This window comes from Pelodiscus sinensis, chromosome 5, assembly GCF_052426305.1.
Source record: "Pelodiscus sinensis isolate ZL-2025 chromosome 5, ASM5242630v1, whole genome shotgun sequence".
Taxonomy (NCBI): domain Eukaryota; kingdom Metazoa; phylum Chordata; order Testudines; family Trionychidae; genus Pelodiscus; species Pelodiscus sinensis.
Genome location: NC_143056.1, coordinates 31,300,854 through 31,314,145, shown reverse-complemented (window position 1 = coordinate 31,314,145; position 13,292 = coordinate 31,300,854). Strand labels below are relative to the sequence as shown.

Here is a 13,292-nt window from a genome sequence, read left to right as displayed (position 1 = left end):
TCAGCAAATTTGCAGCCATTCAAATGGTAAAACCTGACCTAGTCACTTGTTTCTACCAATATTCCTGTATGCTGGCCCAAAATGCAGGAAGGGTATCTTATAACTACTTTGCCATTCTAGAAAGTCTAACTACCCACTCTCTGAGCTAGCATAATGGACAGTTTTTGAATAGCTGGCACAATTGATTTACAAAGAAACCAAATTTGTGGATGGAAATATGCAGGAGACAAACCTTTCTCAAGAAAGAGTGACAGATCTATTTCACACACACACAGATTTTTTAATTGTTTTTGACAAAATATGTACATATTCAATCCCCATTCTATGCTAAGGATGTTAAATCTCATTTTAAAAAGTTAACCCATTAAATGTTAAGTTTAACAGGTTAAAAGGAATCCCGCGTTGTGGTCATACCATGAGCAGAGGGGAGGCTGCTCTGAACTGGGCGTGTCTCGTTGCACTATGGGTCGGGGGAAGGGAGGGTGGGGCTGGAGCGGTGCCACAGGTGAGGTTGAAGGGGTGTTGCTACAGCTTAGTCAGGCTGGAGCAGCCTCCACCTGCAGTGCAATGGACCCTGCTGCTAGTTAACCACTTGCCCAGTAAGACCTTTACATCCCTAGTCTATGTTTTTGGCACCCACATCACTAAAAAATTAGAACTTCAGAAATTGGAGAGACACACCTACGCTAAAAGAGTGTTAAGATTGCAAGGTGAAGTGAGGAAAGAATCACATACTCCGTGATTAAGCACCTATTCAATATTTTATTGTTCAGCATTTGGTCTCAGGCACACCATTCAATCCCTGCATGGAATATAGTACTCAATCTCTGCAGGGACTTTCTGGGTGTATCTACACTGTACCTGGAGCTTGAAATAATCTACATAATTTGAGCTAGGATAATTGCTTAGTTTATTTCCAGTTAATTTTTAAACCGCTTATTTCAAAATTTGGCGCTTTTTACACACTACTTATTTCAAACTCTGGTATCCTGAAGTAGTGAAGTACAGATGTAGCCTCTTAGGACTGTCACAGGATGCCTGCTCTCTTAAAAAAAAAGTAAGCAGGATTCAGTGCACCTGGACTAATTAGCTGATGCCATATTGGGTCTAAAGGGAGGCACCTGGGCCTTAATGAAGGGAATTCAAAGTTAGATTTCTGAGGGATGCCTTCAGACACCATGGAATAAGGAAGTTTCTGCATGTCCTTGAATCAACAGGGGAAAGGCATAACTGGAAAGACCTGTGTAGGTCAAACTTCAAGCAACAGGTGCTCAGAGAGCTGAAAGACAGGCCCCCTCAGGGAGGAGGAACAGCACCCCATGCGATGGAAGAACTGAATTATTAGAGAGGACAGGCTCTCAGAAGTGGGGTGGGCTCAGCTGATCATGTCTTTGAATGTCTGAATTTTCCTTTGAAAGACATTTCACTGGATGTACCAAATTGGACCTCAAAAGGGGCAATTTTTACAACATCTGGCCTGTGTGAACTATTTTTAAAAAGGCAACTTGATTTAAAGAGAAACTGAGGCAGACTTCAGCAGAGACAGAACTGGCCAGAAGAGGGATTATAAAATAGACACTCCCATTTAAAATGGAACTCATCACAATAGTATAAGATCGCTTCACAAACATGAATGAGGTAACATGTCCTGAGTTTTACAGATGGGGAACTATACACCGATGTGTCTAATCCACTGTATAGAATCATAAAAACACAGTGATGGAAAAGACCTCAATAAGTCATCAACAATAGCCCCCTATGCTGACTGATGACCAAGGAAACTTATCCTTCACAGGTGTTTATCTAACCCAGTAGTTTTCAAACTTTTTTTGCCTGCAGCTCATCCCACTCAACGCAGCCCATCCTGCCTTTCCACAGACCACGAGGCAACAACCCATGATGACAAAAGGGGTACAGAAGTGGACTGAAGGTGAGGCCTGGGAGAGAATTAGGGAGGGGGCAGGAGATGTGATGTGTTGGGGGGGTCAGGAAGAGAGGGTGCAGGAGCAGTGTGGGTCTCAGTGGGAGGCAGGTGCATGGTCTGGGCATGAGGGTGACAGAGGGGCACTTACCTGGCTCCATGCCCCTTGCTGCTCCCATTAGCTGTGATTCTGGCCAATGGGAGCAGCGGGGAAAGCCTCCAGTTTCCTGCACTGCCATTCCAACCATCCAGGGGAAGGGGAAGTGCAATATGCAGAGCTGCCCCACCCTCCACTGAGCCAGATCCAGTCTGCGAGGCTTCTCCCTCCCACTGCGGGAAGCCAGCATTGGCGCTCCAACCTAAGGGGAGGAGGTCATGGGACTGAAGCACCAGTGCAGGCCCCTCACTAGGGCGGAGGAAGGGGGAGCCCTGAGCCCATGGCCCACCTGCAAGATGGTTGTGGACCACACTTTGAGAAACACTGATCTAACCTATTCTTAAAAAAACGCAAAAAACCCTTCAGTGATGGCTATTTCATAGCTTAACTAAGCTTACAGGGTCAGGTATGGGGAACTGTGAGTGAGAAGCAAAATACACAAACCACCGCTGTTGTAGCTCTTGACTTAGAAGGAAAAAGATACTTCCCACATTACCCTCACACACCGGAGCCTAGGAGGGCGCAGCCTAGTAGATTTTGTGTGTTCCAGCCTACAGAGGGATGGGGGTGGGGAGGAGAAAGGGAGGGGAAGCTGGAGCACCAGCACGGGCTCCCCAATGCTAGGGAGGAGCTCTAAGCCTTGGGGGTGGGATTCGGGCAAGCTGGGGGCCAGGTATGGCCCAGGGGCCTTCAGTTCCCAATCCCAGTTATAGGTTAACAGGTTTTTCCTATCATCTATCTAACCTAAACCTCCCTTGTTACAGATTAAGCCCATTACCTCTTGTCCTACTTTCAGTGGATAGAGAACAATTGATCACGGTCCTCTTTTTAACAGCCTTTAACATATTTTCAGAGTGTTATCAAGTCTCTCTCAACCTTCTTTTCTCAAGACTAAATGTGAGCAGTTTAAGATTTCTCTCATAGGTCAGGGCAGATTTTGTAAACCTTATATCATTTTTTGTTGCTCTCCTATAGACTCCCTCCAATTTGTCCAGATCTTTCCTAAAACTGTGGCATACAGAACTGGGAAGAATGCTGAGGCCTCAAGATGAAAATACAGACTATATTATAATTTATATGCATACGGGGCCAATCTTAATTCTGGCATTTCTTCACTTGAGTTCTTGACTTTCCAACTAGGGCTGTCAATCTCAGTTAAATTCAATCAATTAATAAGAAAAAATTAACTGGATTAACAAGAGTCACTATTAATCAGTTTTAATTACACTGTTAAACAGAATACCAGTTTACATTTATAATAAATATTTTGGATGTTTTTCTGTATTTTCAAAAGATATTATTTCAATAACACCACAAAATACAAAGTGTATAGTATTTATATTACAACAGTGCCATGCATATGCTTATTCTCATTTTCAGGTGACCATGTAAATCAGGGATGGGCAGCCCACCAAACCTTTTCATCTGCACTTCCCACCCTGTGCTGCTCAAAGCAGCTAGCTAGCTGCTCCCTGTGGCTTTCTGTGCTGCGGGGTTGGGGAAAGGGAGAGGCTTTATAACTTCCCCTGCTACCAGCAAAATCTCTCTGCTACCACTGGCCAGAAACAGCTGTGCATTGAACATTAAAGGGCAGTACACAAAGCCTCTCTCCTCCACTCCCCCCCCCATCCACTCCCACCATTAATGCAAAGCCACATGTAAAAGTCAGCCGGGGCAGCTGGCAGGTAGGCAAGCAACCTTAAGAGTGCTGCTGTCCAGGAACTGCTTAGATATGCACCTCCTGGCCACAGCCTCTCTGGCACCCCACCTCCTCCTGCACCCAACTCCCTTCCAGACCCTGTACCCCCTCGTACACCACTCCCTGAGGCCAGAATCCTTTCCTGCACCATGCACCTCAATGTCCTGCCTCAGGTCACAACTTCCTCCTTCACCCAAACTCCGTCTCAGACCCCACACCCTCTCCTGCACCTCAGTCCCCCACCTGAGCTCCCTTCTGCACCTAACCTCCATCCCAGAACCCACATACCCCATAGAACAGTGCAGCCCTTCACCAAAATCTTGGAGTTGCTCCCCCCCCCCATCAAAAATTATTGCCCACTCCTACTGTAAATAGTGAGAAGGCAGCATTATTTCTTGCAAATGTAAACAAATTTATTTGTCTTATTGATTGCTTGAACAAACAGAAGTAGACTTATAGGCCCTAAGGTCTTACATTGTTTTGGTTTTGAATGGAGTTATGTAAAAAAAAAAAAAAAAGTTTAACATTTGTAATCTGTACTTCCATGCTAAACAGACTGCACTATAATACTTGTGTGAGTGAACTGAAAAAATACTATTTTTCTTTATCTCTTATTACAAATGTTTGCACAGTAATTATGTGAACACTATACATTTGTACTGTGTATTGTAACTGAAATCAATACATTTGGAAATGAAAAAAACATCCAAAATATAGTAAATTTTAATTGGTATTCTATTATTGTTAAATAATTAAATTAAAACTATGTTTAATTGCAACTTTTTAAATCTCGAGTGTGAATTTTTAAAAATGTCTAACAGCTCTAGAATGTGTTCTAAAGAAAAACTGAAAAAACAAGTGGCATAATGTGGCTGTCAGTATAAGTCATCCGCAGGGCCACATGAGGTAATGGAAGTAATTGACACAGTAGCAGTAAGTTATCATCTTTTGCATGGACCAGCCACTGGCAGTGGGACGGGGATTCAACAAAATTTGCCACTGGGTTCCACAAATATTTTCTGACAGTAAATGCAGAATGAGATTCAACAGTCTTGGGTTCCATGCCATCTTCTGGAAGGTAGCATGTGCTAGTGGACGCTTGGGCTCCTGTTTCCCCTCAGCCGATTCCTTTCTACCTCTGCCTACTTCAGCCTGCCCCAGTCCTGTTTCTTCTTCTCACCCACCCAGGTACTCATCCCAGTAAATCCAGTCTCCATCCAATGCTCCTCATCCCTATCTCTCTCCATGTTCCTCATATGTCAACTTCCTTCTCTTCTAGACTCCTTGTCCCGTTGTCCCCTGCCAGGCTCCTCCTCTAATCTCAGTCCTGTCCATCCCACCCTCTGTCCCAGGCTCCTAAAATGGTTACTCTCTTCCTTACATGTTAGGCTTCTTGTCCCAATCTATTCTTTTGGTCTCACTAGTGTCCTCTAGGGATGCTAAATTTCAATTAGCTGATAAGGGGGGTGCTTGCTATCCTGCTGCTCCTCTGCTTCTGAAATGTACAGGAGCCACCTGTGGGGTCCCAACTGCTAAGCCTCTCCCTCTGAAATGTGTACATTTCAGGGAAAGAGGCATAGCAGTCGGTCCCTGACCATGCCATTTCCCCACTGCTCCTCTGCCTCCCCTGCCCACCCCCCACAGAGACGGTGCTGGGGAAACCAGATTTTAAGTCTGCTCCTCCCAGCACCAGCTCCCTTGGTGCCTCTGATACAAAGGGGGGGAGGAGGAGGGAGGAAGAGAGGGGAGTGACTAGTCAAGTAGTGACTCAACTACCTGATAAGCCTAGGCTTCTGGGTAATTGACTATTTGCTTACATCCGTAGTATCCTCTGCACTCATGTCTGACAATTTCCTTCTCCACACTCTTGGGACATTAGCAGGGGATGAGATGGGAAAACAATAGCACAGGAGAGTATTGCTGCTCAAATTCTGGGTACCTACAAGCACAGCAACCTCATGCTACTGGGAGCAGCAACTGTAGAGAAAGTCCTGCTCATCTCTTGCAGTCCTGAGATAGAATATGGCCCAATGTATACAGTATCTTTGGAGAACTTAGCTGTCAAATGCTAACACAAGAGTTTCTAACAAGTCTCTGGGAAAAACCCTTTACTTGCTCCCTTTTACCCAAAAGAGAGTTAAAAAAGCACTCAGTGTCAAATATCTGCAATAATCACATGTAGGATGGCCATCGCCCACTCACCTGAGGGCCCCAACCAAGCAAAACCTCCTAGCCTGAATTAAAACTTTGCCCTGGTTTTTAGTCTGGATTCACAGATGTCCAAGAAGGGATTAGTTAAAAAATGGTGGCAAATACACAAAGCCAGAAGAGTGCTTGTGTGTATGGCACGTGAAGAGAAGAGGCGCGGATGTTGTGGATGGACTGTATAAATACTTTACATTCCTAAATAACTTAAAGCATTTAAACATAAAGCGGAACCATTTTGCTCCTGTATAGTTCACCTTCACTGAATCCAGAATTATCCAAGGTTGACCTAAAAATCAACAGCAGTAGTAACACTGCCACAAGCATCACCATAACCCACAGAAGATAACTAAGCTCTCAGAAACCTCTATCCTTGGTTCCCATCGGACTATCATGAAGCACTCTGAACATACAGTCCAGGGTTCTCTTTAGTTAAATTTAGCTAAACTTCAGTGCCCTAAAAAACAATACCAAGCACTGGCTCCAGCAGGAAATGGTAAGGTGGAAGGGAGAATGCCAGGCACTTTACTAACTACAACGACTTATATAGCGTTCAGGATCCATCAACTAATATATAGAATTAACAATAGTAAGAAAGAAACCTCAGACACTAACAAAACATGTATATGGTGGTATGAGCTTTTGTGGGCACAACCCACTTCTTCAGATGAATGGAATTATTAAAAGTCCAGTTTCTAAATAAATAACAAATGGAGGGGTGGGGGTGTAAAAGAAGGAAAAAGAAGGGGGGGAAAGGGAAAAGAATAGTCAGAGTGTCCATGCAACAAGCAGCTGATATAGAAGGTACTAAGTGTTCTTAAGTACCCAGTGTTTGGTTTTTTAGGTCATTAGGATGTGGATTATAGCAAGTCACCCAGCCAATGTCTTTGTTCATACCTCTGTTGAAGGAATCAAACTTGTAAATGAAGTTAAGCTCTGAAGCCTCCCTGTGGAGCTTGCTTGTAAATTGGCCTGAAACAATAAGGTGACTTTGAGACCCATTAATGAGTGTCCAATCAAGTTAAAATGTTCCCGGACAGGTTTCTGTATGTTGCCTTTTCAGATATCTGATTTGTGTCCTTTAATTCTCTCACAGAGACTGGCCAGTTTGGCCAATATACAAAGCACTGCTGTCATTTGATAGCATAGATCACATTTGTGGATGTACGTACAGTTATATGAGCCTCTGATATGGTGATTTATGTGGTTAGGTCGTATGATGATATAGCTGGTATATAAGTGTGGACAGAGTTGGCACTGGGGTGGGTTCCTCGATGAGTATAACGGTGTGCTGTGTGGTTACTAGAAAGAATGTTTGAGGTTCGGGGGTTGTTTGTAGGCAAGGAGCGGCCTGTCCCCCAAAGCATGTAAGAGAGTGAGGGGTAATTTTCTAGGATAGGTTGTAGATAATTCATTGAAGGGTTTAAGTTGGGGGCTATAAGCGGTGTTGTGTTTTCTTTTCTGGGCATACCTTGAAGTAGGTGATCTCTGGGTACTCATCTGGCTCTGTCATTCTGTTTTTTCACTTCTTCAGGTGGGTATTTCAGTTTTAAGAATGCTCTATATAGATACTATAGATGTTTGTATCGGTCTGTGGGATTGGAGCACATCCATTGTATTTAGGGCTTGGCCGTAAAGAATAGATTGGGAAATGTGAATAGGGTGGAAGCTAGAGGCATGAAGGTAAGTGTAACACTTGCTAGGTTTCCAGTATACGGTGGTGGAAATGTGTGTGTCATATAATTGTACTGTAGTGTCAAGGAAGTAGATCACTCACGTGGACTGGTTCAGGCTAAGGTTGACAATGGAGTGGAAATTATTGAACGTTCTTCAAGGGTCTCCTTCACCTGCTGGTGAAGGTTAATTGGTGAAGCTGGAGCAGCTCCCCACCTGACATAGGAAGCCGGAGCAGCCCGTCTGTGGGGTGCCCTGGCCCACCACAGCAGGGGCTGCTCGGGCCAGGGTAGAGCAGCCTTTGCTTGCGGTGGCAGCAGAGGGGTGGGGTGTTCCACTCTAGTGGCAGGCCATTCTAGGGCTGGAGTAGCTCCCCTCTCGCCCCCCCCCTTTAATCTACAGGCAAGTAATTTTAATCTTTCAGCCGCAGTTTCTCTAACTGCTATAGGGCAATGATACACAATAGTGTTTAAATTGGTTACGTTTAACTGGCTAGCCAATTAAATGGGATTTTACATTCCTAACCAGACCGTACTCCGGAGTAAATTTTTCTAACCTAGGTTTTATAAGGCATAAAAACCTACTCCTCCAGGCTGAACAGTAATTAGGTTTGATGTGTAGGACCAGGGAGCTGCATGCTATTACTCAGGAGGAGCGGAAAGGTGAATAGAAGTCTAAGTGCCATTGATCCTTTAACAGGATGGGACAGAGGGAGTCGGGTATCTCAGAGACAAGCAGCCTGAGTAGGTAAGTTTTCAAAGGGAGGATGCTTAGAAGACTGCTACCCATCCATCCCTTAGCTGCTCCAACTGGACAGTGGGCAGGAGTCTTTGAAGCTCTTCTTACCATCACTGCTGCTGTGGGTAATGGTCTGAAGGTATCTTTTCTTCTCCCTCTCTCTTTCATTCTCTCTTTGAAATCAATGAGTATCCTCACAAATTTAAACACACACATGAACAGTTCCTCCCATTCTCATTCCTCTACCACTAATGTACCCCCACATTTACCCAAGCCCTACAATATCCACCATAAAACTAGTGAGATGTTGAATATTGGTTATTTAAGCAAACGTGTAACTGCTTGACATTTTACACACAAGGGAGGTGGGGAGAGAGGTGGGAGCAAGCTCCTGGCAAGCACTGGCTCCTGCCTGCCCTTCCCATCCCCCCACTGCCTTGGGAGGGGGAAGGAGGAAAGGGAAGCTGGCAGTTCCACAGAACCTGCACATGCCACCTGCCCAATCCCACATTGCTGCCTCTGAGGGAGGCTGCAGAAGAGAGGGGCAGGCAGCTCCACGGGAGTTGGCACCCTGGGCATATCAGCTCCCACCAAGGCAGCAGGAGTTGGGGGGGGGGGGGGGAAGAGGAGAGAGAAGTGGGCATGTAGTCTATAGGATTAATCAATAAGCCCAGGCTTATCGGTTAATTGTGTAGTCAACTACACATTGACACTGCCTTTTCTCCTCTCCCAGGGTAGGGAAAGGAGCAAGAAAAAGTGTGGAGAAGTGGAATGAAAGGGTGAGAAAATATGGCTTTTTGGTTTTAAAATTTGATCTTCAAGTCTTCAGCCTCTTAAAAGAAAAAACATTCAAAGGAAACATTATACCTAACCTTAATATTTGCTGTGTGGGGAAAGAAGAGAAAAAGGCAGCATAAAAATTATTTTATTGGGGGTGAGATGCCACCCTAATAAGTTTAATTACTCAAAACCCTTTTATTGCTCTAAAATTTTAGATAACGCAGTTTGGGGGCAGAGCATAGCTTGAGGTACAGCTTGAGGCACAGCTTGAAACACAGCTGTACTTCAGACAGATCAGTAGGTTTAAACATTGGGCTAATAATGTTTGGTACATTTTTCAAGTTTGTTTTTGTGGTTTTTAAATGTACCACAGTGTAAGAGATCCATACTATTCTGTATACCTTGTTTCATTTTCTCCAAAAAGAAGCAAAATTAAATTAGATGTTTCTGCCAAACAACTTCCATTTTATAAGCCTTCCCCATTTACATACCTACAATTTTCCTCCCTCTTGGTGCTTTCTGGAAGTCAGAAGAGCTACCACTAGACTGCCAGCCCCCAGGACTATAGAATAGTCAGGTAACTTATAAGAATTCATGCAGCTACTCGATTACCTGATATCTAATATTCCCTAGCTACCATACGACAAAGAATGTTTATTCTTTCCTGTGTAGAGTTTCTTGCTGTTTTTCAAAGCTGGAGAGGGCAACTATTATGAATCGTTCAAGTTTCTGTTTAATGTAAATTATTAATCCATAAAACTTGACAGTTGGGAAGTATCTTACTCATTTACAGACAGTAGAAACAGAAGTATGGAGAGGTTTAAGTGACTTATCCAAGGTCACAGAGCAAATCAAATGACATAACCAACACTCAAGCCAAGCTGTGCCTCTTGTATACAAGTTAGTAAACCATATTCTACATGCAATACTCTTATCACCACTGGCTAAAGCAAAAAAAAAGTTTAGGGAAGAAACTGGTCTGCTACTATTGTATCAACTGTTTCATTCTGTGCAACAGATATTACTCCTATTTCTGATAGCTACAGTAGCTGCTTGAATATGTTGCAGTACTGACTCCTCTTGCCTCTTTCAGTCACAGTTTCCCTATATGTTATGGGGGTATTCAAAGGTGTGTTTTGAGGCTCTCCTAAACAAACTAAGTTTAAAATGTTAAGGCAAGTCAGGAGCAGCAGCAACAGCAACATCTAGCACTGTAATCACTCCTTCAGACTACAAAGCTACTAGAAAAACCATGCACATTATCTCCATCCTTTTTTGTTTGGTTTAAGAAGCTGACATCCACTGACTTCAAATTAAACATCTAAATTTCTCCATGAAAACTCGTTGAACAAATGCACAAATTCAAAAATAAGAGATTAGAACAAATCTGTAGTTTCTAGGCAAAGCTATTTTACAACTATGAGTCAAATAAGCAGGAACATGTTTAAGTCACAACTATTTTATAAAATCTGTATCTTTCAAACAACTTGTCTGAGCTGTCTCAACCTTCTAAAATTTCACATTTAGAATTTTTCCAGTGAAAAGATTTACTTTTTAGTTACAGAGGCTGGCATATTAACTCATAAAAGTCCCAACTGAGCAAGTTACTGCATAGCCTCACAAATTTAAATTCAACTGTGTTCTGTTAGGTAGTAAAGCAATTTGTTATATTTACATTATAAGTTCTATGATAATAAGTCTAAAGTTCACATTTTAATTGAAAAATATCAAATTTATAGCTTAGCCTTCCAAACCCTGTTAATTTCTTGCATATAATATATATTAAAAAAAATCTTAAAATGCTAAAAGCCAGTTTCAAGTTAACTTTTCATGTTAAAAAAGTAAGAACCTCAGACTTACCTGTAGCATACCAACTATTTCCACTTTATTAAAAAAAATGAAAGAGTGAAGTGTAGACAGCATATTTTCCTCAAACACTGAAGGAGTGGGTAGAACCATATCTTGGATATACTGTACTCTGTATGTTTGATGAATCTTTTGCTTCAACTCTGGATCAGATATAGGAATCACCTCTTTAAATTTTGCTGTTTTTGTCAGAAATTCCCTGTGTTTCCGTGACTGCGATAAAGAAGGATCATATTCTAGGCATCCAATTACATCCATTATACATTCCTCAGAAAACATTACTTCAAAAAGTGCAGTTCTGTTCAAAAGGAAGATTCCCTTGATAATTTCATACAAGTGGTGTAGTCCCTCGGTGTTCTCCAAGTCCTCGCACACATGAAAAATTTCTAAGAGCTTTTTAATATAGCCCTCATTCTCCAATGCTAGTGCGAGTTTTTCACGACGCAATGGGGAAGGCAGTGAAGATGCCACAAGTTCCGCAATTTCCTCTAGTCGACTTAATTCACAAGATGGCAATTCTAGACCTGGTGATGACATATCATCAAAACGTTCCTCCTCAGATTCATCTACAAGGTCCTGAGTAATATCCACTGAAGGATCTTTTCCTTGAACCTATTACAATGAGACATTTTTATAAATAATGTTAAAAAGTTTCTACTAGCAATTTTTAAAATATTTCTAACAACTTGAATTTCCAGTAGAGAAAAGAGAGGGGGAAGGTGGGGGGGAAGAAGCAAAAAACCCACATTATACTCTTTGATGGCAGAAAGGCTTAAAATCATATTCTTATTGAAAGTATTATCTGGAATGTCAGTAATTTTACTTCAGGGAGCCAAAAATAAATGCATGAATAAGAGTTTGAATTTTAAATGTAATGCAGTTTAAATTCTCATGTGCTTTCCACTGGTAGTATGAAAGACACATTCTTGGATACTGAGCACCTTCATTAACGTAAAAAGATTTTGAAATAATATTTTTCTGGATTAGATACTTAATTTTATTAGTTTGTATAAAGCTATATATTTAAATGACAGGAAACTGGAAGAATAGGGAATACAAGAAACAGCAGAATTTTCAGAGTACTTCAGGCAAAAGGAACAAATTATTATAATTTAGCAGTTTCCAAGTGCCCATCACTATAGCTTGAAAGATTCCCTTGCCCAAGGTTAATAAGAAGCATTCTCAGGTAAACATCTTCTGTAGAATCTAAGCTTTCAATTACATTTTTTTTCCTTAAACACTTATGGTTTTGAAAATAAGGTTCTAATACAAACAGATATTAAGAAGACTGTACTGCATCAGTTTAAGTCTATATACAGCTTGTTCAATTACCTCTGGTGTTGATCAGAGCTTACCACCACAAGCTGCACCAGAATGAATTGATCAGAGTTTTGTCAGCTTTTACTGCTATTTCTCATAACTGTGGGTAATAGTGAAAACTGACAAGAAACAAATAAGTTTTGTTCTTCCATAGTGTGAGAAAACTGAATATCAGCACAGAGGCACTGGTGTTATTCACTGGGAAAGAGGACCCAAAAATGATGGTTGTTACCGATACTCTGCTCCTTTTTCAATATATCTGCAGTAACAAAAACTGAGGGAATTGAAGAAATTGAGGTTCTCACCCTACAGATGCAGCTGGGAGACTAGTGGAGTTATAAAGGACAAAACACCTCATTCTTGCAACAAACAGAAGGCTGTAGAAGAGTATGGAAAAATGATGAGAACACTCCTCTATTCATATAGCAGCCAAAAAAGGCTGAGGGAAGGGCCGGGAGACACAAATTTGGGTGCTGTCCAGCCCCAGGTACATGTAAAAAGTGGGATTTCAAAACACAGTCTGAGGACAACAATCTGGCAAGAATACTAACACGTACAATTTCCCCAAAGCTGGGAACAACTGGCTTTTTATCTGGGTAAGGTGGTGCCATTCTATCTTTTGTATATGTCTATAGCTAATAGTTTTAATTCTCTGTCAATATTTTTGATTATGGGTGGGAAAGATTTATGGAATAAAACTGAAAATGAATACGATCTGCAGGAATGTACAAAGTGATGTATGAAGACATCTCTGGAGAGGAGAAGTAGAAGAAAGCATAGCATGGAGCCCGGGTTCAGCAGGGAACTCCGAGTCCCCCGCTGATCCCAGGCTCCATGGTTTTGAAATGCAAAAGAGCCCCCCACAGGGGAATCTTGTGCATTTCAAAGAAGGCACACGCAGGCAGCCCGGAGTCGGCGGGACTTCCCACTGG

General features: G+C 42.2%; 1 protein-coding gene across 3 annotated transcripts in view; it reads right to left on the bottom strand.

Annotated features, from left to right (window-relative positions):
• The window catches only part of PPP4R3A (protein phosphatase 4 regulatory subunit 3A), a 97,569-nt gene that overhangs the window by 44,833 nt on the left and 39,444 nt on the right, over positions 1–13,292 (bottom strand). For all 3 annotated transcript variants that reach the window (XM_025190962.3, XM_006135507.5, XM_025190961.3), the window contains one exon: positions 11,035–11,652. In XM_025190962.3, coding sequence (XP_025046747.1) covers positions 11,035–11,652 — 618 coding nt within the window. The remainder of the gene's footprint in view (positions 1–11,034; positions 11,653–13,292) is intronic.